Source organism: Diabrotica virgifera, chromosome 5 (assembly GCF_917563875.1).
Source record: "Diabrotica virgifera virgifera chromosome 5, PGI_DIABVI_V3a".
Classification (NCBI taxonomy): domain Eukaryota; kingdom Metazoa; phylum Arthropoda; class Insecta; order Coleoptera; family Chrysomelidae; genus Diabrotica; species Diabrotica virgifera.
Window position 1 is genome coordinate 213,674,502 of NC_065447.1, and position 26,248 is coordinate 213,700,749.

Below are 26,248 nucleotides of genomic sequence, written 5' to 3' on the forward strand. Positions count from 1 at the left end.
AGCTTCATTGGAATTTTTCTGTCACACAACACACCATTCGCTTCCTTCCACTTCATCCATCTAACCATAATTCTACAGCATGCATCTTTATATATTTCCCCATTACTCTCTAATACCGATCGTAGTACAGTCGAACCCGCTTATTGGAATAGCCTTCGTGCCAAGCAAAAGTATTCCTACAACAGGGATATTCTAATAACCGATCATATATGCCTAGTTAAAACGTTTTTGGACCTCAAATTTCTATTCCTTAAACCGGAATATTCCTTTAACCGGTATTCTAATAAGCGGGTTCGACTGTACTTACAACTATGCTATTAAAAATTGATTTGGCATTTTATTAATTAAAATATGTTTTCTACAACCGTGTTAAAATGCAATTTATCTACTCTATGTCATATTATGTATCAGTTTTTAGTTTGTGAAAACTGTCATTATAGATAGCAGTGATGACAATATGACTTACAACAAAATTTTTGACAGTTTTGTGGTTTGACAGTAGTTAGGATTTTTAAATGTCAAAGTTCTAAAAATTGTAGAATAGAAATCAATCCCAGTGACGAAGAGTTACAGTTTTTTTATTTGTTTATCGAAGAGTAGATAAAATATTGTATGAAACTGTGCGTGAAGTACTTTTTGCGAACTTAGGCGATGTATAGCACTCGCTCCGTTGTCGCTCGTGTTCTAAATATTGCGTGCGTTCGCAAAAAGCATACTTCACGAAATGTTGCATAAATAACTACTTTAGCACTCCTTAAGAGCGTTAAAAATGCTACTTTAAAGCACTAGTGCTTTAAAAATTTTAAGGCACTGCAGTTACAAGTGAATTGACAAATTGTGAAACATCAAAATATTTATATTTCATTTATTAACATTAATATTAATAATACAACTTGCGCAATTTGAAAAAGGTGGTTTAAAAGGTTTTTTAAATTTAATTTAAACTGTATTATTGCATTTTTAACACGTTTGTAGAACAAAATTATTAAAATTTGTTAGAATATACAACAATAAAAGTAGATGTTATTCTATAGTTGTTATGATTTACGTATTGACAGTATAGGCAGTTTTGATGTAATGTCAAGAAAAATATAAAAATGGAATGTCAGTCAAGTTCAAGTAAAAGTTTTTGTAGGTATTGTCCTGTAATTGAGAATGAATAAATTATATTTGTTGATATATAAGACGTTTGTAGAAAAAATATTGAATGATATACGTGTTAAAAAGTACATTTTTAAGGCACTCATCTGAATTGCAGAATTCGCTTCGCTCATTCTGCAAAGTTTCACATGCGTGCCTTAAAATTGTACTTTTAACACTTATATCATAAATAACTACATATTAAATAGCGTACACTAGCTCAAAAACCAATGAAAACCCGTCACCGTCAAAATGGTGTAAGAAATAAATAAATAATTTCGATGGCGAAAAAAAGTCAAATTATGTATCCAAACAACACAACTGTTTTTATCTATTTTGAATATATTGAGATTCAAATTAACAGCACATAAAATAGACATTGTCCCACAGTTCCAGCTAAAGGCATTTGTTGCTCCGTTTGCTGCAAACGCAGCTGAGTGTTCCAGTTGCTCTATTATATTCTCCTAAAAAACTTCCACAATGTCTACAGTATAACTCCACGGTACTCTTCTTTTGTACAATAAACGGCAGAAAACACGCAGGCCAACAGCTTAACATACAGAATGCTCCCAATGACGTATTTGTAAACTAAAAGAAATAAAGAAGTATTATGTAAATTATAATTAACGTATTAATTAATATGTTAAGTATAATTATAATTACTGGCTCGATAACCCTTTTTATGTCTTAGCCTGTTCCAGGAATCTTCTCCATTCTGATCTGCTTCGTGGTTTTCTTCATTTTTTTATTATTAAGGTTGTTGTAACTTTCTATTTATTCGATCTATCTCATCTTCGGTCTTTCTTTTCTTCCTTTGCCTACTGGCAAACTGGCACTTGTTTGCTTATTTTGTTTGTAGTGTAGGAAACAGAAGTTGAACCTCGCAAAATGGACACAACGGTTTTATTTTTTTTTTCTGGTATATCAAGGGGTGCTCATTATTAGACTAACTTTTTCTTAAAAAATTTCGCCCCGGAACCCCCCTTTTCATCCCTTTAAAGGGGGTAATTTGTGGTTTTTGCAAAACCCTTCCTGTACGTTTTACAAAAAATTTACTTAATCGTAAAATGAAGAGGACAATATTTCCTACTATTTATTTTCCGATATCATATGTCTATCACACACAGTTTAGCGGGGGTGGCGCCCCAAAATTGAGAAATTTTTAAAAAAGATGTTTTTAAAACAAATTATTTTTTCCTAACTGTAACGAAAATTAAGAAAAAACCCTGCGGCAATTAATCACAAATAAGTGGCTGATTTTTTGGTATAGGTTTCATTTAAGAGGAAACAGTAGCGATCAACAGGTAGCGAAAACGCGTTCTAAGATTGCGGCTGTAATTTTGAATATTTTTCGAGATATTTAGCACACGTATTCGTAATATAATAAAGAATGGCGGTACAGAGCCCAATTTGAAAAATATATTAATATGTGGAAATTCCTCTGTAATTAAATACAATATTAAAAAAACTAGCCTGAACCGCCATTAAGAAGAACAAAAAATATATTTTCTTCAAATAAACTTTTTTATCCGATGCCTAGATTTTGTGTCATTTTGGAACTACTGGAAAAAATTTTAGTAGTTCCAAAATGACACAAAATCTAGGCATCGGATAAAGAAGTACCGCCATTCTTTATTATATTACGAATAAGTGTGCCAATTATCTCGAAAAAATATTCAAAATTACAGCCGCAATCTTGGAACGCCTTTTTGCAAATTGCAAATTTTTTAATTACAGGGTGATACATTTTTAAAAAACCCCTTTTTCCCACCTGAAACCCACCTGAACCGCCTATGCTAGAATAAAAAAACTTTCAGCGATTATCCATGTACTGGTGTTATTTACAAATTTCTATAATGCACACCCATTTTTTTTCCGTAACCACCCCAAAAAAAGGAGAATTAATAAAGGAAGTGATTTTCTTGAAATGCTTTACACACCATGCCCTTTATTAAAATGCTTCATATATTATTTTGTGCACGTTCTCATTACCCGTGCATGGACACCAAAAGCGATTTCTTGATGCAACCCCTGTAGCCAAAAATAAATAAATAAAGGGGGGGTTGAAAAAAAATTTTTTTTGCTTTTTGACCCATATGGTCATATGCTCCATCAATAGGGATTTTCATAAATATATAAGATTATTGCAACATCCCTGCGGAAAGTACCCCTTTTTCAATCTTTAATATATAAATGACAAAATAAGTAAGTATACTCAATGGTTTATTTCTTTATTACAACAATATGTTACATTACAACCCTTGCTTCACTTATCGTAGACATTGACATTAGTCAGGAGTCATAAGTCCACTGTACCCAACGTACACTATGGTACCAACCTATATTTAACACACCCCCTCGCTTTGAACTTCAATACATATGAGGAAAAATCGACTAAGTCTAAACAATTAAACAATTATTAAAATTAAACTAAAAAATTAAAAATTAAAAAGTTAGGAAACACTTGACAAAGACCTTAGATGGCAAAATTTTTCTTTTGATAATGGCTTTGTCAATATATCTGCAATATTGTTTTCAGAGCAAATATAATCAATGCATATCAATTGTTTTGAAACCAAATCTTTTATGTAATGTTCTTTGATGTCAATGTGCTTGGCACGTTTAGAATTTTCAAAAGACTGACACATTGCTATTGTACTCATATTATCAATTAAAAGTTTTGATTTACCCTGTACATTAAAATCAGATGAAATACCCTTTAAGTAAATCAATTCTTGAGCTGAGGTAGCCGCAGCTATGTATTCAGCTTCTGCGGTTGAAAGAGCAACACAGTTTTGTTTCTGGGATAACCATGAAACTGGATTGCCACAATAAAATACAATACAACCTGTAATACTTTTTCTATCAATTTTATTTGATGCCCAATCTGAATCTGAATAACAAACTAGTTCCCACGGTTTCTTTTTATATTGTTGTTCTGAAGCTATTTTCTTGTGGCATTTTTATAATTACGTATTTTTTATGGGAAATAAGCCACAATTTTAATAAAAAATGAATTTATTAACGTTTCGAAGCCCAAATCGGGTTTCGTTGTCAAAATACAAAATACTATTAAAATAAAACAAACATGTTGTTGCTAAGTAAAAAAATTCTTCTAATAATTTATTTAATCTGACTCATTTATATTGGCAATTCAGACGTATATTATACATTTTAAAGTAGAAGACTTTAAAATAATATCGCCAATATTTATGAGTTGCGTTCCTGGGACGACTTTACTAAAAGATAGTTCATTCGATTACATGAAATCAATCCCAACTCAAGAATATCCGTCGCAAAAAAAATCATAGCATGTGATCTGTCTTTAAAAAGACAACCAAATGCAACGATGACAGTAAAATTCTCGCGTTAGAGATTCCACAGAAGTTTTGTGATAATAATTGTTTTTGTCACGTTTGAATTTTGGAGGACTTATTTTTGTACTTTAGTTTATTAGGAATTTTAATAAACTTGTTAAAACAGAGTAACAATTCTCTTAATCCCTGAACCCATCTAGAATTGCAACAATTGGATGTAATTGTTGCAACCAATTGTTGCAATTCTAGATGGGTTCAGGGATTAAGAGAATTGTTACTCTGTTTTAACAAGTTTATTAAAATTCCTAATAAACTAAAGTACAAAAATAAGTCCTCCAAAATTCAAACGTGACAAAAAAAACTGTTGAGTAATAATGTTAATAATGAGTCAGATTAAATAAATTATTAGAAGAATTTTTTTACTTAGCAACAACATGTTTGTTTTATTTTAATAGTATTTTGTATTTTGACAACGAAACCCGATTTGGGCTTCGAAACGTTAATAAATTCATTTTTTAGTAAAATTGTGGCTTATTTCCCATAAAAAATTCTTTTTATATGTTAATGAAAAATTGTGTGTCTCTTTCAAATATCGCAGTACTCTTTTTCCTGCTTTCCAAGTTTGTTGTGTTGGTTTATCAAGTACTCTACTGAGATATGAAACGGCAAACATAATATCAGGTCTAGATGTAGTTGCTATATACATAAGACTACCTATAAGTTTCCTATAAGGAACATCGATTACCTCTAGAGTGTTATCTATCTGAAAATTTGTTTCCATTGGTGATGCGATACCCTTACAATCACTCATACCAAATTAACTCAGTACCTTTGATATCATTTTGGGCTGTCCTAATGTGAGATTATCACTTTCTCTTAATATTGTCATTCCTAAAAAGTTCTTCACTTCACCCAGGTCCTTGGCACAAAAATTGTTTTTCAAAATATCTATTGTTTCTTTTATTTTTTATTCATTACCTGTTAATATTATATCGTCTACATAAACAATCATAAATATGTCTTCTCCTATATATAGACAAAAATCATGTTTTGATCTAATAAATCCATTCTCTGTTACAACTCTATTAAAAGTATGATTCCAGCATTTTGGTGATTCTTTTAAACCATATAACGCTCTATTTAATTTTAAAACCTTTCCTCTATCTACTATTAGTCCTTGTGGAGGATAAATATATATTTCTGAATCAAGTTTTCCGTTTAAGAAAGCTGTGGGCACATCAAGTTGATAAATTTTCCAATCTCTTTGCAGTGCATGAGCCAGCATCATTCTCACTGTGCTCATTCTTGCCACAGGTGCATAGGTTGATTTTAGTGGATTCTCCTCCTGTACTTGAAAACCCTTTGCAACCAACCTTGCTTTGTGTGTTCCATCATCTTTAATTTTAAAAACCCATCTTGTATCTATAATCTTTTTGTTATCAGGTAAATTAACTGGTGTCCATGTGTTTAGGTTTTCCAATGATTCCAGTTCTTGATTAATTGCATTATTCCACTCTCCACTTTTCTGCGCTTCTTCAAACGTCTCTGGTTCACCATTCAATGACAGTAAGCAATAAGCTGAATATAACTCATATTCGTTAAAATGTTCTGGTAATTTTACTTCTCTTCCTCTTCTAGTACATATGGGATCCTCTTCATTACTTTCTATTTCAGTTCTAATTAATTCTTCGTTTTTAGCTAAACTTTCATTTTTGTTGCTTCCATCTTTAGTACCTTCAGAATTTCCTTGATTTTTGATCCAAACTGTTTGATTTTTACTGTTACCATTAACATCATCTGTTACACTGTCTTCATATTTAACTTGTTTTTCATCAAAAATAACATCTGTAGATGTAATTATTTTGTTGTTTTTACAATCCCACAATCTATATCCTGAATTAGAATAACCTACCATTATTGTTGTTTTTGTTCTAATATCAAATTTATTCGGCTTTGGAAGAATTACACTCCATGCTTTAGAACCAAAAACTCTATTAATATTATTCTCACCATACCATATCTGAGATGGTGTTTTACCACCATTAGCTGTTGTAGGACTCCTGTTCAATTCATAAGCTGAACATCTCATTGCTTCACCCCATAAATGTTTAGGCAAGTTAGTTTCTGCTAGTTTAACTCTAACTTTATTTATCAATGTACGATTCATTCTTTCAGATGTACCATTTTGTTGTGGTGTGTATGGTTGAATATACTGCAACTCAATACCCATTTGTCTACAAATATTTTTAAATTTATGTGATGAGAATTCACCCCCATTATCTAGTCTGATACTCTTAATTTTAACATTATGTTTAGTTTTAATTAAATTTATAAAATCAAGAACATTATTTTCAGCTTCACTTTTATATCTTATGGTAGGGGAGCCCAAGCAGGGATTTTTGCAGTTACTCGAGCGCGTCAGATTAGCATATTGGGAGAAACCTGGTACCCTGCAGATGTACCTCTACCATATATTGGCTCTTAACACAGGGGAGTTCGTTAAGGGGGGCCCGAAAGAAAAAATCTATCCTTAAAAATACTCGAAATTGTCAGATTAAGATAAGGTAAGTTAAGTACGTGCAAAAGAGTGTATATTTACAAAATCTGACGATTTGAGCCAGGCGTAAGAACACGGGTGAGCCCCAAAATTTCACAAGAAAAAAGCGAATATTTCGCGAAATGAATGACAGATCGAAAAACTAAAAAATATGTGCTCAATATTTTTTAAAAATCTATCGAATGATACCAAACACGACTTCCCACAGAGAGGGGTGGGGGGTAAATTTAATATTTTAATTACGAATCCCGCGATATTTCGCGAAATGAACATCAGATCGAAAAACTGTAAAATACACTTCTTCAATACTTTTGAAAAATCTATCGAATGGCACTAAATACGACCCCTTCGGAGGTGGGGTGGGGGGTGACTTTAAAATCTTAAATGGGAGCCCCCATTTTTTATTGCGAATTTGGATTCCTTACGTAAAAATAAGTAACTTTTACTCGAAACATTTTTTTGAATTATGGATAGATGGCGTTATAATCGGAAAAAACGATTGTTGGAAATGGAAAATTAAATTAAAAAATGGCAAGCGCCCACTAAAATGAAAAACTTTACTTAACTTTTTCTGGTTTTAGGACCTACTCTTCACAACCCAATAGGTCCCCATAACGCTCGAGTGACTGCACATTTAGCATACTTTGCTCCCCTACCATTAGTAATTTAACTACTGTAAAATGTGAAAAATCATCAACTAATACCTGAAAATATTTTTCTCCGTCTAAAGTAGGATTAGCAACTGGCCCTGCTATATCTGAATGTATTAAATTACCAATTCTTTTGCTTTTCTTTTCTTTACTATAAAAGCTTCGTCTTGTACTTTTACCCTGAATACAACTTTCACATACTTCTTTTGAAAAAGGTAATTGTAAAATTTTTAAGCCTAAATGATTCAAATGGCCTAAGCGTCTATGCCAAATGTTTCTACTAAAATCAGTTTTATCTAAATCATTCACATTTAAAGCCGTACATTCTATGTCTAACTTAAAAAGATACAAATTATTCACTTTAGGACATTCAACAGTATATGTTTTTCCAATAATAAGTGCACAATGGTTTTTAAATACAACCTTATTACCCTTTTCAGTTAAATATGAAACAGAAATTAAGTTATGTTTTAAGTTTGGAACAATTAAACCATTAATACTTACTTTTGTTCCGTAATGAATACCTCTAAGTTTACCTTTTTGAGTTGATTTTAATTTGTAACCATCTGCAATTTGTACAAAACTTGTTTTATCCAAATTTTTTACATCTATCATATAGTCCACAAGTTTATCTGATAAAAAATTTTGTGTACAACCTGAATCTAAAACAAAATGTACCTCATTAAGTGTCTCACAGTTCATTGCAGGGTAAACTGTCTCTTCATTTTGCATCATTTCTTCACCACTGGACATTTTCTGGTTTTCAACTTCATTAGTGGAATTTATCGCAATAAAACCTAACTCTTGTTCTTCTACATAACCTGCACGCTTAGAGTTACTTCTATTTGTATTGGCACTTCTATAATATCCATGTCTTCTGGAACTACTGCTTCCTCTACCCCGGTTAGAAGTTCTGCTTCTACACCCGTATGATTTATGGTTCATTTTACCACATTTGAAGCATTTAATATCACTTACTTTGAATGCTGCCTCATTGCTCATATTAGGTGATTTGTTTTTATCAAATTTCTTCAGTTCTTCATCCAATAATCTAGATTTAACGAAATTCATAGTTACCTCAGTGTTTAATGTTTCTATTGCGGTAATTACAGCTTCATACTCTTCATTAAGGGTTAAAAGACGATGACATACTTTGTCTGATTCCTCTAGCTTACTATCTACACCTTCCAGTTCTCTTATAATTTTGTCAAAATTCATAAAATGGTCTTCCAGCTTTTGATCTCTTTTACACTTCAAAGTCAATAGTTTCTTTTTTAATGTAAGCTTGGTAAATATACTTTTTCTTTCGAATACGCCTTCAAGTGCTGCAATAATTTCTTTGGCGGTTTTTGCATCTTTTATAATGTCTAAATGTTTATCTGTCACACATTGAACTATAATGGATTTTGCCTTTGAATCGTCATCTGTAAAATTTTCTAACTGAGTTGGGTTTAAACTTTCAATCACTGGTAACACTTTCTTTTCATTTAATAGGATCTTGACACGAAATTTCCAACTGTTAAAATTCTCTCCTGTGAGAATAGGAAAATGTTGACCCATAAACATCTTCAAAGGTACTCTCGTTTTCTTGATTTATACTTTACTTATTTGTCAAAGAGCCAGCTGAGCCCATAACCTTTTCTATATTTAATATATAAATGACAAAATAAGTAAGTATACTCAATGGTTTATTTCTTTATTACAACAACATGTTACATTACAACCCTTGCTTCACTTATCGTAGACATTGACATTAGTCAGGAGTCATAAGTCCACTGTACCCAACGTACACTATGGTACCAACCTATATTTAACACCCCTATCCTTGAAAATAAACTGCAGAAACTACCCGTATCACTTAAAGAGCATATTTTTGCGATTTTCTCATTAAATATGGATTTTTTTAAAACATAACTTACACAGAATTAAAGACCACTATTTTCTCTACAAGTAAGGTCATATGCATTTTTTCGTATAAGCAACTGTTGCGGCACAGTGGCGCCGTAAACCTCAGAAATACTTTGGCGGGCTCGAGATTTTGTTTTTTTTTTTCGTCGCCTATTCATTTTATCGATAACGTACTTATGGAAAATAAAAGAACACACTGTCTGCTACACCTTATGACCTATGCATATTTTATTTTCTTTGCACCCTAAAGCCACAGTGGTGGCCCAAAATCAATGTTTGATTATTTTCTTTATTAATTCTCCTTTTTTTGGGTGGTTCCGGGGAAAATATGGGGGTGTATTATACAAATTTGTAAGTAACACCAGTACGTGGATAATCGTTGAAAGTTTTTTACTATAGCATAGGCGGTTTAGATGGTATAAAAAGGGGTTTTTTAAATATATCACCCTGTAATAAAAAAATTTGCAATTGCCCTTAAATGAAACCTTTACCAAAAAATCAGCCACTTATTTGTGATTAATTGCTGCAGGGTTTCTTGTTAATTTTCATTACAGTTTATATAATTCATTACAGGGAAAAATATTTTTTTAAAACATGTTTTAAAAATTTGTCAACTTTGGGGCGTCACCCCGCTAAACGGTGGGTGATAGGCATATGCTGTCGGGAAATAAATAGTAGTAAATATAGTCCTCTTCATTTTACTATTAAGTAAATTTTTTGTAAAACGTACAGGAAGGGCTGTTTCGCAAAAACCACAAATTACCCCCTCTAAAGGGATGAAAAGAGGGGTTCCGGGGCGAATTTTTTTTAAGAAAATGTTAGCCTCATAATAAGCACCCCTTGATATACCAGAAAAAAAATAAAACCGGACTTGTGTTCATTTTGCGAGGTTCCACCTCTGTTTCCTACACTTTTGGTATTTCGTCTGTTTTGAAGTAGTCAAACAATTAACATAACTGGGTGGACAGATGACTAAGGACTACAGCGAGAGGAGGAAATACGGAAACGAATAATGCTTGCTAACAAAGCACACTTATCTCTGTCGTAGGTGTTTGGATCCAAAGACATCCATAGAGAAGTAAAATTTAAAATATATAAAACCATTGTACGACCAATAGCAACATATGCCGTAGAAACATGGATCATAACAGAGAAGACAATAAGCCTTATTAATAGTTTTGAAAGAAAGATATTAAGGAGGATATTGGGACCCATTTGCGATAATGGCATATGGAGAATAGGGTTCAACCACGAGTTATATCAATATTACAAAGAACCCTTTATAGCAAATTATGTAAAAATACAAAGATTGCACTGGGCAGGCCACCTTATAAGAATGGATAATGACAGAACACCTAGTAGAACGCTTAGCGAAATTATGGTGAGACGTTTGTCAGTAGGAAGACGTGGATAGATAGAAGAAGAGGTGGATAGACGAAGTGAGATATAAAAAGATAATCGAGGGTACATAACTGGAGAAGCAGAAACAGCAGCAAAAAAACAACGACATGGGAACTCTATATAAAACCGACGAAAAAAACTAAGCTCGCGCGGAAAAATGAATGTTGAGCATGTAAAACACAAAAACGGGAAAATATTGAAGAATGAAAACAAAACAGTTGAGAGATGGATCGAGCATTTTAGAGAAGTATATTCCAACAGAATAATAGAACACGAAGTGAGAAATGAAGAAATAAAGGAAGAACTAAGCTTCACCGAATCGGAATTCACAAAAAAAGAAGTAAATAAAGCAATACAACAGCTGAAAAGAGGGAAAGCAGCTGAAATAGATAACATTATCACAGAACTACTGAAAGCAGATAGAGAAACATCGGAAGAACTCCTGTATGTACTAATAAACACAATATGGGAGGAGGAGAGAATACCTGATGATTGGAAGGAAGGTATAATTTCAAAGATACCCAAGAAGGGAGCTCAAACGAATTGCAACAATTGGCGAGCAATAACACTACTTTCTACAGTGAGTAGTCATGACAAGGATGATACTAGAAAGAATGAAAAAAACTGTAGACCAGTTGTAAAGACCAAACCAAGCGGGCTTCAGAAGTAATGAAGCATGCACAGATCATATTAACACATTAAGAAACATTGTAGAACAAACAATAGAATGGCAGAGCAAAATCTATATAAATTTCATTGACTTTAGACAAGCCTTTGACCGGATTAACAGAGAAAAAATGTGGGAAATATTAATGCGTTATGGCAGCGTTTCCCAAATAGTGGGTGGCGACCCGGTACCGGGCCATGGAAACAAAATACCGGGTCGCCTCGCCGTTTTACATCTTGTTGTTTAAGGCCGTGCTCTGACTTACGCCAGGCTTCTCCGAGGATCAAAGCCGTATCACCAGAATGTGTTTGGGTGCGTTGTAGTATCCCAGGGAGGAATTAGCTGTCAAAAAAGCCACTGTTTTTAACCGAATCTAGGCAAGAGTGTGTAAAATTTATAAACTTTATAAAATCTCGCCCACTGAACTCAAGAGTATTCTGTGCTTTGGCTATCAAAAGGGAATTTGAATGTTCTTAGAACAACATCCACCAACGGCTAGGGATGCAATATTTCAATTTAAATACAGTTTTCATTATGTCAATTGGTTAATCAAGGTATCTTTGTGATATTCTTGACTTCTTGAACAATTTAAATATGACATTACAATGTAGCAATGTGACTGTAATTAAAGGACAAGAGAAGGTGGAAGCTGAAACAAAAAAACTTAATTTGTGGACACGCCGCCGCGAGGAAGCATGAAATTACAAAGCTTTTACAAAGCTAAGAGAGCCACAAAAAGAGTAGGTATAACGTGAATTCATTGTCGGATGAGATTCCAGCGACTTTCAAGGAACACCTGCTAGGACTGGAGGCAAATATGAAGAAATATTTCCCCCCAACCACAGCAACAAAGCATGGATAAAGAATCCATTTAAAATGGACGTAGAATCCGAGACAGAACTTCCGGATTTAGATATTGACTCAGTAAATTGAACTATCGCGTGATAAAGCATTCAAAGACATACATATTTGATAAAATACTACTGATAGATTTTTGGCTTTCTTTATAAAATATAATAGATTTTTAAAAGCGATAAAGTTTCTAATTCCTTTTGTTGCGTTCTATAAGTGTGAGTCAGGGTTTTTAACACTGGCTTTCCTCAAAAATAAATATATAAAGGAACCGTTTGGAAGTCGAACCAGACCTGAGGATAAAATTAACATATTTTTCTCCAAGCTCGAAGGTCTTTTTTAACCAGAAACAACTGCATACTTCTCATTAATAAAGTATTTGATTTTTATTTTGTTTTATTACATTCTTGTTTGAGCTAATGATTCTTTATTAAAATATATAAAACTATAATAAATATTTAAATATGTTTTCTTGTACACACACACCAGGCTATGCAAAACAATTAGTGGGCCAAGAAGGATAAGAACAAAAATAACCGGGCCACGGAAAAATAAGTTTGGGAAACGCTGCGTTATGGAATTCCATTAAAATACATAAGAATTATCAAAATGTTCTATGAAAACTATACTGCACAAATCAAGCACAATGGGAAACTCACAGAACCAATCAACATAGACAGTGGAGTCAGACAGGGGTGTATTCTATCTCCAACCATATTTTTGATCTTTATCGACTGGGTCATGAAGAAGGCAACGAAAAATAAAACAGGAATTAGATGGAATGCTTTCGGTCAGCTTGAAGATCTAGACTCTTCGGATGATATATATCTGGTGTCCGAAAATAGACAACATATGCAGAAAAAAAACAGAAAAGGTAACAAAAGAAGCAAGAAAAATAGGATTAGAGATTAACACAAGAAAAACCAAACTTATGAAGGTAAATACGGAAAGAGAAATGGGTATATTCATTGAAGGAGAAGAAGTAGAAAATGTACAGAAGTTTTGCTATCTGGGAAGCATAATTGACGCTAGCGGTGGAATAGAAGAGGAAATTAATGGAAGGATAACTAAAGCCCAAAATGCGTTCTATATGCTGAAGAAAACATGGGAGTCCAATAAATTAACAACCAAAACCAAAATTAGGATATTTAATACAAATGTAAAGAGCATTTTGCTATATGCAGCAGAAACTTGGAAAGAAGAGAAAAAGATTATACAAAAGGTTAAAACATTTGTAAATAGATGCCTTAGAAGAATATTGCAAATATGTTTTCCAAATCGGATAAGTAACAAGGAATTTTGGAGAAAAACTAATCAAGAGCCGATAGCCAAAACGATAAATAGACGCTAATGGAAGTTTATTGGACACACATTAAGGAAAAATGAAGATGATATAACCAAACAAGCCCTGGATTACCAACCAACTGGAAAAAGAAAATAAAGCAGACCAATGACATCCTGGAAACCAAATATTACCAGAGAGCTAGAAGACAATGGGTTAACATGGAAAGAAGTGAAAGCCCTAGCCAGAAACAGAGATGAATGGAGGGGGACTGTAGAGGCCCTATGTTCCAAATGGAATCAAGAGGAGTAAAGTAAGTAACTGGAGAAGAGCAGCCAGACAGAGATACTTGAAGGCGGATACTGTGGCAGGGCCCGACTTGAGCTGTAGCGCCATAGGAGAAAGATTCCGCCTGCTTCCATTCTTTCCACATGGCCCATCTAACGAAGCCGTACTATTTTAATGTACTCGTATAATACGATATCTGGATCCTGATATACTTTGTATGGTTCAAAGTTTTATCGTCTTCGCTAGGCCATTTGCTCATACACCTATATAGTGCGTTGTAGAATTATCTAAGGCCACCATACTAAAATACTGTTATTTGAACTAGCATAAGGTCTTATTTTAGTTAAAGGTGATGCAGCTGATGTCTCTGATGAGAATTTACAAAAGTATCATTTTTATTAGGAGAGTTATCATTAATCAATATAGATTAAATAATATAATTCTCCAAAATGTACTATATCAGTTTCAACTTCAACAATCTAATGCATATTTCGTAGTCGTCGTTCATATCACTATTGTAAATACAAAATGTTAATTTTGTGTCTAAAATTAATTCAGTGTTTTCTATAAATATCCCGTAGGGCCAGAACTAAAAGATTTGACAAGGGAGCCAATATCAGTTTGCCGCCCTCTTTCAGGATTCCCCCCTTTTCACCCTACACAACACCAAGATATAAAATAAATCCCAATATATTTTTAGATACGGTCGTTGATATTATACAGGGTAACCCGAAAAGATTGGTCATAAATTATACTACAGATTCTGGGGTCAAAAGTAAGTTGATTAAATTCACTTACCTAAATACCATAAATTTGTCAGAAATTTGTTTTGCTTTATGTGATATAACGCATAAGGATAAAGATCGTGATTGAAATTATCAAGCTGGATGTTTAGCAGTCAAGTTATCAAGTTCAGTTGTTTAGTCTACATACCTATGGTGTAAAGTTCTGATGAAAGTTAACTTCGTTAGCGAAATTTTTCAATCAAAAACAATGAATATGCATCTGGACTTAAATGCTTTACAAGAGATAAAACAATTGTTGCTCGAGTTTCTAACAGATATCAAATTTAATTATTTTATTACTACAGCAAATGAAACTGCAGAGAAACTGGATGTGGAGCCCAGTTATCAACCAGCCACACAATTACGGTTTCGGAAAAAAGCTGACAGTTCGATTACGAACATAAATACGAACCGATTTTTGATCCTAAAATGTCATACAAAGTTAATTTCTTTCATTGTGTTCTCGAGCAAGCAATAATGTCAGTAAATGAAAGATTCGATCAAGCTATAATTTCAGTATCTACCTAAATGAAAGGTTTTCATATTGGAAAATCCGTTAATTCTTTCAAATTTTTATGTAACTTGAACGACACTACAGAAAACTCACAATTAAAACTTTTGTGTAGAAATTTGGAAAAAAATGAGATTTAATGATCATCTATAATCTATATATTATAGAGGGTGACGATTTGTTTAACGAATTAAGTATATGAAGCTTCAGCCTTTGTTAAAAGAATTAAATAATGATGTTTGTAAAATTTTAAAATATATATATTTTTAATGGAATTAACTGTTTCTTCTTCTTTATGTGTCTATTCGTGACGAATGTTGGCGATCATTATGGCAATATTTATCTTAGCTATAGATGTTGTGTTGAACCAGGTTCTGAGGTATTTTAACCAGGATGTTTTTTTCTTGCTGGACCTCGCTCTCCAAAAATATTTTTCCTTGCACGATGGCTTGTAGAGGGGCATATTTGGATTCATTTCGCATATTCTTCTTCTTCAGCCTGTTTGCATCCACTCCTGGACAAAGGCCTCCCCATGAGCTCTCCAGTCTTCTCTGTCTTGTGCTATTTGATGTCAGTTTCTCCCTACTTTTGAGAGAGTAATCATTTCGCATAATGTGTACAAAGTATTCTAACTTCGAGATTTGATGGTGGTCAGTACCTCTCGGTTCTTCTTGATTTTTGTGAGGACCTTCTCATTTGTGACCCGATCAGTCCAAGGGATTTTAAGAATTCTACCGTATAGCCACATCTCAAAGCTTCCAATTCTCTGCACATATCTTCGTTTAGGTCCACGATTTAACACAAAAGGACAGAGAAGACGTAGCATCGCAGCATTCTTACTTTTATACCAAGAGAGAGGTTGTGACTCTTGAAGAATGCGCCCATACGGTTGAAGGTGGATTTAGCTTTTCCAATGCACGTTCTTATTTTTTCTTCGTTGTTAGTCCATTTTTCATTTATTATGGTGCCGAGGTAGTTGTGTGCGTCACTCTTTCTACAGGGGTTTGGTTGATTTAGAGTTGCCCTTCTGTTATCTTTTTCTTGCTAATGACCATAAGCTTTGTCTTCATTACGTTTATATTGAGTCTATATTATCGACTGTAATATGCCATTTTGTTCATAAGGACTTGTAGGTCTTCTAGGTTGTCCGCAAATATTATGGTGTCAGCTCCATACCTGATGTAATTTAGCAGGTACCCTTTTAGTAGAATTCCTTTTTCAACTTAGTTCAAAGCTTCGATAAATATTCTTTCAGAGTAGAGATTGAAAATTAGAGTGTACAAAATACAGCTTTGCCTCACTCCACGCATGATGTTCACGTATTCGGTGTGTTCACCTTCAATAAGGTTTGCAGTGTGATTCCAGTAAATGCTGGAAGGCGCGAAAAGTAATTGTTTCCTGAAATAGATATTTATTTTCAAGTTTACCTGTATCTTTAGTTATTTATGTTGTTACGAAAAAGATTTATTTTTACTTAATTATTTTAACATTTTCCTGATGCATATTATGAGAATTTTTAGTTATTTTTGTTTGGTCACAATAAATATTCACATTATTTAATTTAACGAGACGAATTAAAAAAAGATGCATATTTTTGGGCGCCATTAAATGTTTTGCACACAGGCGCTAACACGTGCTAGCGCGGCACTGCACCTCAGTTGCAGAATGTTGCCCTCCAGTATATCTGAGCAGCAGCAATATAACACAGATCGACACCAAACTCAATCAAACCATGAGGATTATCAGCGAATGTATTAAAACTACCCCTTCTCTATGACTCCCTCTTATGGTTTATTTTACACCTACAGACATCCGTAGACACAACCCGTATTCTAAGGGAATATAAAAACATAATTGCAAACCCCCAGCTGCCGATACATATAGACGTCCCAGATATCGCACTGAAGCGGCTTAAATCTAGATCGCCTATACTTCTTACGGCTGCTTGAGGTATATTTCTACATCCACGCAAAATGAAAGGAATGTTGAGAAATGGTAGCCCCAAAACAGATAGCTATAAATCCCACTAAGCGTCTACCAGGTATGGAATTAACGCGCAAATTAACCTTTTGCGCTTAGTCTTATTAGATTATCCCATGAGTTATGCCGCGACTCACTACTGGAGCTCACTAAATGGAGACTGAGCCAGATACAATCATGCGACTGAAGAGAACCTTTGAGCACATTGTGATGGAATGTCCTCTGACAGTACACTCTGGTAGCATGATCGACTTCTTCCGTGCCACAAATGCTGCACTGGAGTGGATTGATGTTCTCCACACAAAACTATGAGTAACACTCGTTCTTGTCTTTGCTGCATTATTTTACACATACATATAACATATTATACCTACCCATGTTTTGATGTATATTTTTTTGTATATATTTATATTTGTGTTTGCCATGCGTTATACTTAATTGTCCATGTACGTCATAATATGCTAAATAAATAAACTTACTTTATTTTTATGTTTCCGCATACTAGGTTGACCCTTCTTTCTGCATTGGGGACAAGCCAACTCCAGTTGGGCAGGTTTCCAAGTCTCTACTGTAAGAATATAAATTCATTATGTCAATAGAGTTAATAATTTTTACTGATAATTCATATTAGAGTCATTTTAGGTTTATAAAGATAAGTAAGTTATCAAAGTAAACGCTTATAAAGTGCTTATATTTTTTCTGTATCATAAAAATCACTACTCGAACCCAGTGGTTGGCTATATCCCATAATATTAAATAAAAAGAAAAATATACATTCTACAAAGACTTCTTTTTGTAAAAGGTGTATTTATATAAAAATATCTCGAAAGAATATTTACAATGTTTAAAAATATATAAAAGCTAGCTTATTTGAGATTTTTTATTTCTAAAGTAATACCTAAACCAATACTATTTTTAGAAATAATTGAATAGAATAATTTGTTTTGTTGATAAAATCTGTTATAAATTAATTATTTACGAAGTTTATTTTAAAGAAGTGTATATTAATCATCAATATTTATATTTTACAATAAAAATTACCTCCAACATTGCTAAAAAAAATAAAACATTGAAAAACAAAATTGTTTAAAAAAATGGATGGATTTAGCAATTTATTTAAAATATTGAAGTTTGTCATGTACGCAAAAATTACATACAAATTAAAAAAATAAACGTTGAAACCCATAAATAAGAACCACAGATATAATTAACAGCTCCAATTTTAAGTTACTGGTTCATTTTTTGATCGGCTGGATTAGCCAGTTTCAAAGCTGGGCAATTTTGAGACCCACAATTTAAAAGTTTGTGGACGATTCCGTTGAAAAGCAATTTTTTTTTAATTAGCCACATTAAAGTACCTACTTATGTTCTTACTTCTTACAAATGGCCCTAATTATATCTCTTAGTTGTTTTATCTAAAACTGCTGCGAATTAAAAATAAGCAACTAGCTTGATTCCAAATTGTCCCGGGGCAACTATTTATTTTATTTTGTGAAAAAATTCAAGCTTTCCGAGTATAAAAAAAATAATTTTTCTGTGGTGCAATGGTTCAAATGTTATACTAAATGTTAATAAGGAAAAAATCGATATGTTTTTACAAAATGATTTTGCAATATTTAAAATTGTTTTTCTTGAGTATTTTTAATAATATTTATAGAATAAACTTTCGTTATAAACTTTATTTAAAAATTAATTTAGGATAAATAAATAAATTACCTTTTAACCTGTTTGACCGATCGATGAAATTTTGAGCATATTTTAAGAACCATAGACCCAATATTACATGCAATATTAAAGTTCTAAGTTAATTTTTTTTAAAAGTGTACCTTTTTTAACACGTTGAGGGAGAGTGCGCCAAATGTATAAGCAAGTGTTTTGATACTATATGTATTTTGCAAAGTAGAATAGCGAAAAATGCAACGTCTATAGACGTTGTGTCACAGTACATCAATGAATGGAGATTAGATGTATATAGACGTTCTGTCCGTCAACGTGTTAAGTTAAAAAAAAAATCAAAATGTCTGACTTGCTTTTCGATTTTCTGAGGAAGCAATAAGAATTGAAAACAGTAATAAAAATCTGTTTTACAAGTTATAATATATCGGTGCATGTTATTTTGATTACTCATACAGAGTAAAAATAAAATAGCAACAAATGTTGTGGCCTGCAATAGTACGGAATCAAGCTCTCATTTATTTTTCCCTTTTCTCATCCAAAGAAGCAGCTATTGGCAAAGTTAAACCATTTCTACGAACTTTTTAACTTGAACTGACCCATTTCTATTTGGGTTATGTTTCTTTTATTCTGATTAACACATTAAATAACAAGATGTTGCCGATAATATACCTACCTAATATTAAAGCTACGAAAATTAAATACACTTACATTTAAACAAATAGCAAACTACATCTATTATAAATATCTATATTATATTTTGTGAATCATGTAAAACAAACCTGTAGTTTTGTAACCTCCCTTTCCACTTCGACTGCTCTTGGTTATCTTTGCAGCAGATAATTTTCTACAGCTAATCACTTTTCTGTTACATTCTGAAAATTATATTTATTACAGTTATATTGGGTATATACAGGGTGTCCAGAAACTCTCCTGACAAACGAAGACCAGAAATTTCTCAGATAATTTTAGACAATTTAACCCAATTCACCCAGTCCGAAAATGTGAGCTTCCCAAGGGATCCATATTTGAAGATGGCGCCTTGAAATTAGTTTATATTACCCGTATGCACGCCGATGGTGAATATAAAATTATTAATTGTATGTCAAAAAATGCGGAAAAACCACCTCTCAAAACCTATCAAATTTCATTTGTATATCTCAACCGGTTTTAGGGCAATAAATAAATCGTCAGTTTGTAAGAAAAGAAAAGATACGTTTATAAAGTGAAAAGTCATTATTTTTTCATGCAGAATTAGGTACCCGTTAAAGTTTGTCGCACCTATTTAGAAACACTCTGTATTGATGAAGAACATGGCTAGTTGTTAAAGTACCTAACTTTTTTATTAAAAAGTTTACCAAACAGGTAGGTCTGGATCCCGCGTATGAAAAAAAAATGATTAATGGCAAGCTGGAAATTTGTTAATAGCTAAAGGGTGTCTAGTCGGACAAACTTTGATATATGGGAACACTGTAACAGGGGAAGTTTTAATTGTGGGACAGGTTAAAAATTTGGAACGGTCAGACCACGAAACTGGCACATGTATTTTGTCCGACAGAACAGACTTAAACTCTCCGAACAGAGATTAGACTCTCATGCAAAAAATCAGACTGCTATTTATCACCAAATGGGCGTTTTAATGAGTGAAATATGTAGAATATGTCAAATGACAGGAATTATGACAGGTGATAAATAGCAGTCCGATTTTTGCATGAGAGTTTAATCTCTGTTCGGAGAGTTTAAGTCTGTTGTGTCGGACAAAATAAATGTATCGTTTTCGTGGTCTGACCGTTCCAAATTTTTAACCTGTTCCACAATTAAAACTGCCCCTGTTACAGTGTTCCCATATATCAAAGTTTATCCGACTAGACACCTTTAAGCTATTAACAAATTTTCAGCTTGTTATTAATCAACTTTTTGTCATACGCGGGATCCAGACCTAAGGGTGTGGTAAACTTTGAGAAAAAAACAGTTTGATTGGTACACCCGGTATATAATTACAATTTATCTGTCTAGCAACAATATTATTACAGCGATATTATTAAAGTATAAGGCTGTACCGGGTGGTGGTGAATCGTAAAACGGGCCATAGGAAACTCAATGTGAAACTCTAAACTAATGAATTCCTGCTTCCCTAATTATTTTACATCAAAAGTCATGAGAGAATATTTGTAGAGAATTAAAATCTGTAATAAAATCAAAAGTGAAAATTGTTCTACGATTTAAATGCATTCCAAAATTTTGAAAAATATGATACATTTGCTACAATAGGTATGCGTGTAAAAGTTAGGCCACACGTTACTATTTAACTGACAGTGCTCACACCATTGACTGAATAAACAATCTTTATTCTTAATACTTGCTCCGCAACTGAGGATATCTTATCAACTGTATTATTTTTAAACAATAAATAATAAAGGTACTAGTACACTTTAGAAGACCAAAAATAATCATTTTTTTCAAGAATCTTTTTCTCAGAACCTGCATTAAAAATGAACATAAAACTTTTTACATTAATATCTAACTCTTAGAGAGTACAAGAAATATATCTTTTTTCATTTATGCACGTGCACTAATATTGTAGAGGGCGCAAAAGTGGAGTCCTCGAAAAATGATGGCGGACAGTTAATCTCAGGATTGGGATATCTGAAACAAAAAAATCGTACTGCATTTGAAAAAGGAAGGTTTCTTACGTGACAATTTACCACAATTTGACCAAAAAATAAACAATACATATTTTTTAACCATGAAAAACTGAAGAAAAACGGGTGAGTTTTTCACATTTTTTTTTCAAATTTCCGTAAAATCTTATTTTTACGGAAATTTTCACTAAAGGTGGTAAATTGTCACGTAAGAGACCTTCCTTTTTCAAATTCCGTACGATTTTTTTGTTTCAGAGATCCCAATCCTGAGATTAACTGTCCGCCATCGGAACTACTTTTTTTCGAGGCCTCGACTTTGGCGCCCTCTACAATATTAGTGTATGTGCATAAATGAAAAAAGATATATTTTTTGTATTTTCTAAGAGTTTGATATTAATATGTAAAAATTTGTATGTTCATTTTTAATAAGGGTTCTCAGAAAAAAAATCTTGAAAAAATGCTAATTTTTGGTCTTCTAAAGTGTACTAGTACCAAATAAAAATATTAGTGCATTTTCATGAAAATTGGTGAGTAGTTAGAGAATACCTCAAGGAACAAAGGTGACATAATGCCAACTTGCGCTTTTATCCTGGGGGTCGATTCCACCCCTTCTCGGGGGTGAAAATTATTTTATTAAAATTAATACCATAAATCGATAGAGGGACAAATTCTAAGCAAAATTGGTTATATAAAGTTATTAAAATAAATCAAAACTTTTTGAGTTATTATACATCAAAGATTTTAATTTTTCGTGAGAAAAATCCATGTTTTTAACCAATTTTTCATAAATAACTCAAAAACCATAAGTTTTTACAAAAAAGTTCTATTTACCAAAATTGAAGCTAATAAAACCAAGATAAACTCCTTGCTTAAAACACTAATCTAACGTTAATTGAAAGTGAGTTAGGGGTAATTGAATGTATATTTTTTAGACGAGTACTCAAATTTAACTATGCAAGCTTAAATAACGGGAAAACGATGCATTTTATAAAATATACGTGCAAACACTTATCAAAATACTTGGGAATACCTATCAAATGAGCTCCAGGAAAAGTTAATTGCATCAAAATTAAGCAAGTTATGATGAAAATAAGAGGGCCCTTTCGAATTTTTTAGGAAAAAGTGAAAAATAAAATATACGCCATTTCCACAAAAATTAAAATTTATAGTAATCCTTACTAGAATTTCTTTATATTAGTATAAGTAATGATTTCAATAATTTTGACCGGTTTAGAATGTATATTTTTGAAAAAATATATAATTTGAGAATTTTTAAAATTATTGTAATTTTCATTTTCTTTTGATAATAACTCCAAAAATACTCAATATACCTACGTAAAAAATGATATATAACCAAATTTTAGATTTTTCTGTACCAAATATTCTACCGTTTTTACTATTTCCCTAGGATATAAAAAACAACCTAGACAGAAACGTTTAAAACTTAAATTTTGCTGCGACAACCATGTAACCGGGACTATTTTTTAACGTTTTATTTTTTTAAAAACTAAGAGGTTTAAAAGAATAAATTAGACTTGGTTTATTATCCCTTGAAATTAGCTTTCAAATGGTTTCTAGGTGAACCTGATATCGTAAAAATTAACAGAGTTATTAAAAAAAAACAACACCATTTTTTGGAAAAATTTTTAAAATATAAATTTTGAAAAAATTTTGGTGCATAAACTGTTAACGCTATCAACTTGCTCGGGGGCTCATTTGATAGATATTTTTAAGTACTTTGAAAAATGTTTAATACTTTATGTTATAAAATCCAAAATTTTCCCGTTATTTAAGATTGAATATTTGGATTTGGGTACTCGCCGAAAAAAATATACATTCAATTACCTATAACTCACTTTAACCGCTTAACGCACTCACCCGAGTTAACTCGGTATTGAAATACGTTTCTATTTTCGCATAACCGAGTTAACTCGGGTGGGCGCATGAGGGTATTTATTTTAAATTTTTGCAATACTGGGAAACTGGGGGAAGCCTATGTTCAAAATTGTACGAATTAAAGGGTAAAAGAAGAAGATAATTCCAATAAGATATGCGTTTTTTTACTTTAGATTATCTAGTTACAGTATTCTTGTTCGTAGTTTATTTTACTGTAATAAAATAAATAGATAATTTTGTGACGTATTTTTGCACATATAGGTGCGTTAATCGGTTAAATTAACACTAAAATGTTTCTTTAGTAACGAGTTTATTTCTTTTTTTATTAGCTTCCATTTTGGTAATAATAACTTTTTTCTAAAAACTTACAGTTTTTGAGTTATTTATGAAAAATCGGTCAAAAACATGGATTTTTCTCACGAAAAATTAAAATCTTTGATGTTTAATAACTCAAAAAGTTTTGATTTATTTTAATAACTTTATATAACAAATTTTACTTAGAATTTGCCCCTCTATCGATTTATGGTATTATTTTTAATAAAATAATTTTCACCCCCGAGAAGGGATGGCATCCACCCCCAGGGTAAAAGCGCAAGTTGGCATTATGTCAGCTTTGTTCCTTGAGGTATTCTCTAACTACTCACCAATTTTCATGCAAATCTATGGAGTTTCAACGAAATCGGAGGTAATAGCTCATATCCACCTTCAGTGACTCCACTATATTGACAGTTCAAAAATGTGAAAATAAATAACTTCATTGTGACACATTATTGCACTGTGTGTGGCCTAATTTTGGGCTGAAAAACTGAAAAATGTATTATATTTTTACAAAATTTTGGCATTAGTATGATACAATTGATCCAAAAGATGGCATAACCTAGACATCCAAAGTGAAGGTTATCCTCCAACACCAAATTGTTCTATATGGTCCACATAATGTTCAGAAAAAAGTCACGCCATTTTGAGCGTCGGGTTTGGGTGGAAAAGGGTGGATAAATCGGTAAATTCGTAGTTTTTTAGGTTTTCGTCAATATTTCTAAAACTGTACGGTTTAGCATGAACAACCTTCTATACAAAAATGTTCTACATTAAATTTGAAATAAAAAGGCCCTATGCATAATCCTTCTAAAATGAACGGTTCCAAAGTTACGGAGGTAGTATAGTATAATTGGTCCAGAAAAAGGCCTAACCCAGACAATCAAAGTAAAAGTTTTCCTCCATACAAATTAGTAGTTTTTTTACGTTTTTCGTCAATGTTTCTAAAACTATGCTTTAGCGTAAACAATGTTCTATACAAAAATATTCTACATAAAATTTAAAACAAAAAAGGTCCTATACATAATTGTTATAAAATCAACGGTTCCATAGTTACTGAGGGTGAAATAAAGTGGAGGTGTTCGATACTTTTTATATTTTTTATGCAATTAATCATGATTTTGGGTGGTGAGGTTGACGTTTCTTCAAGGGCTTATCACTAACATACCATCGGCCACTGAAATAGCAAATTTTATTTACAAAACACAATCCTGTTAAAGAAAATTTCTTTCATCAGTAATAATATTATAAATTGCCCAAAAAGTATAAAAAGTATCGAAAACCTATAATTTTCACCCTCTGTAACTCTGGTACCGTTGATTTTATAACAATTATAATGTATAGGATCTTTTTTGTTTTAAATTTTATGTAGAACATTTTTATGTAGAACATTGTTTACGCTAAAGAACAGTTGTAGCAATATTGACGAAAAACGTAAAAAAACTACTAATTTACCGACTTCTCCCCCATCTCCCCTCCCAAACCGGATGCTCAAAATGGTGTAACTTTTTACTGAACAATAATATGTGGATTATATAGAACAATGTGGTGTTAAAGGAAAACTTTGATTTTGAATGTTTGGATTAGGCCTTGTTTTGGACCAACTATACTATACTACCTCCGTAACTTTGGAACCGTTCATTTTAGAAGGATTATGCGTAGGGCCTTTTTTATTTCAAATTTAATGACGAAATATTGACGAAAAACTTAAAAAACTACTCCTCCCTCTCCGAATATATCTGTATATTCCGTTGCTATTTTATAAAAACTTCCAAGAGTGTTTGCACAATATAGAAATAAATCTCCGCAAAATCTAATATATACTTACCTCTGGCTTTCTCTCCTAAATCTAATTTCCAGGATAACAAATTTTCCAAACTAGTAAAGAAGGTTAACTCTACGTCTGGATGCTGGGCTAGGAGATGCTCTCCCAACGTACACAGGCAGTTGGAAGTAACTTGAAGTTTTTCACCGCACAGCTGACATTTTAAATGATGATCCATTAAAATTTTACGCAAAGGTCTCGACTAGATTGATCTAATCGAGACATTTTCTTAATATTTTTATCATGTGTGGATGATGGATGGTTCAACTTGACAATTTTGAAACTCATGTTTCGTTAATATGACGTTTGTCAGCTTATTTGATATAAAGGTGGGTCTTTAAGGGTCTAGACGCTAACCTTTGCTATAAAATATGCAATAAATGGAGTAGAATTAAATCAAAGTATAACGGCCGGTTTCACAAGTCGAAGTTAACTTGTGGTTAAGAGATAACCAGAAGTTACCCCGAAATATGTGTTTCACAATATCAGGTCAACGGCGAAGTTGTGGTTAACCGACAGAATTTTTAACCAGAGCTTGGAGTGATGGTTAAGCTCTTA

General features: G+C 32.5%; 1 protein-coding gene across 1 annotated transcript; it reads right to left on the bottom strand.

Annotated features, from left to right (window-relative positions):
- Positions 1 to 1,462: 1,462 nt before the first annotated feature.
- Positions 1,463 to 25,978, bottom strand: LOC126885279 (uncharacterized). The gene is made up of 4 exons (XM_050651774.1): positions 25,694 to 25,978; positions 19,795 to 19,887; positions 17,818 to 17,906; positions 1,463 to 1,728 (listed from the first exon to the last, which is right to left on the bottom strand). The coding sequence occupies exons 1-4, from the start codon at positions 25,866 to 25,868 to the stop codon at positions 1,537 to 1,539; spliced, it is 549 nt and encodes a 182-aa protein (XP_050507731.1). The 5' UTR covers positions 25,869 to 25,978; the 3' UTR covers positions 1,463 to 1,536.
- Between the last annotated feature and the right edge of the window lie 270 nt (positions 25,979 to 26,248).

What these genes read in the sequence shown, in the direction of transcription:
- LOC126885279 (XM_050651774.1), bottom strand. Translation starts at nt 25,868, where the DNA reads ATGGATCATCATTTAAAATGTCAGCTGTGCGGTGAAAAACTTCAAGTT. An exon ending in TTTAGGAGAGAAAGCCAGAG is followed by an intron (nt 19,888 to 25,693) that starts GTAAGTATATAT and finishes TATAATTTTCAG; the next exon opens with AATGTAACAGAAAAGTGATT. An exon ending in TGCGGAAACATAAAAATAAA is followed by an intron (nt 1,729 to 17,817) that starts GTAAGTTTATTT and finishes TATTTCTTTTAG; the next exon opens with TTTACAAATACGTCATTGGG.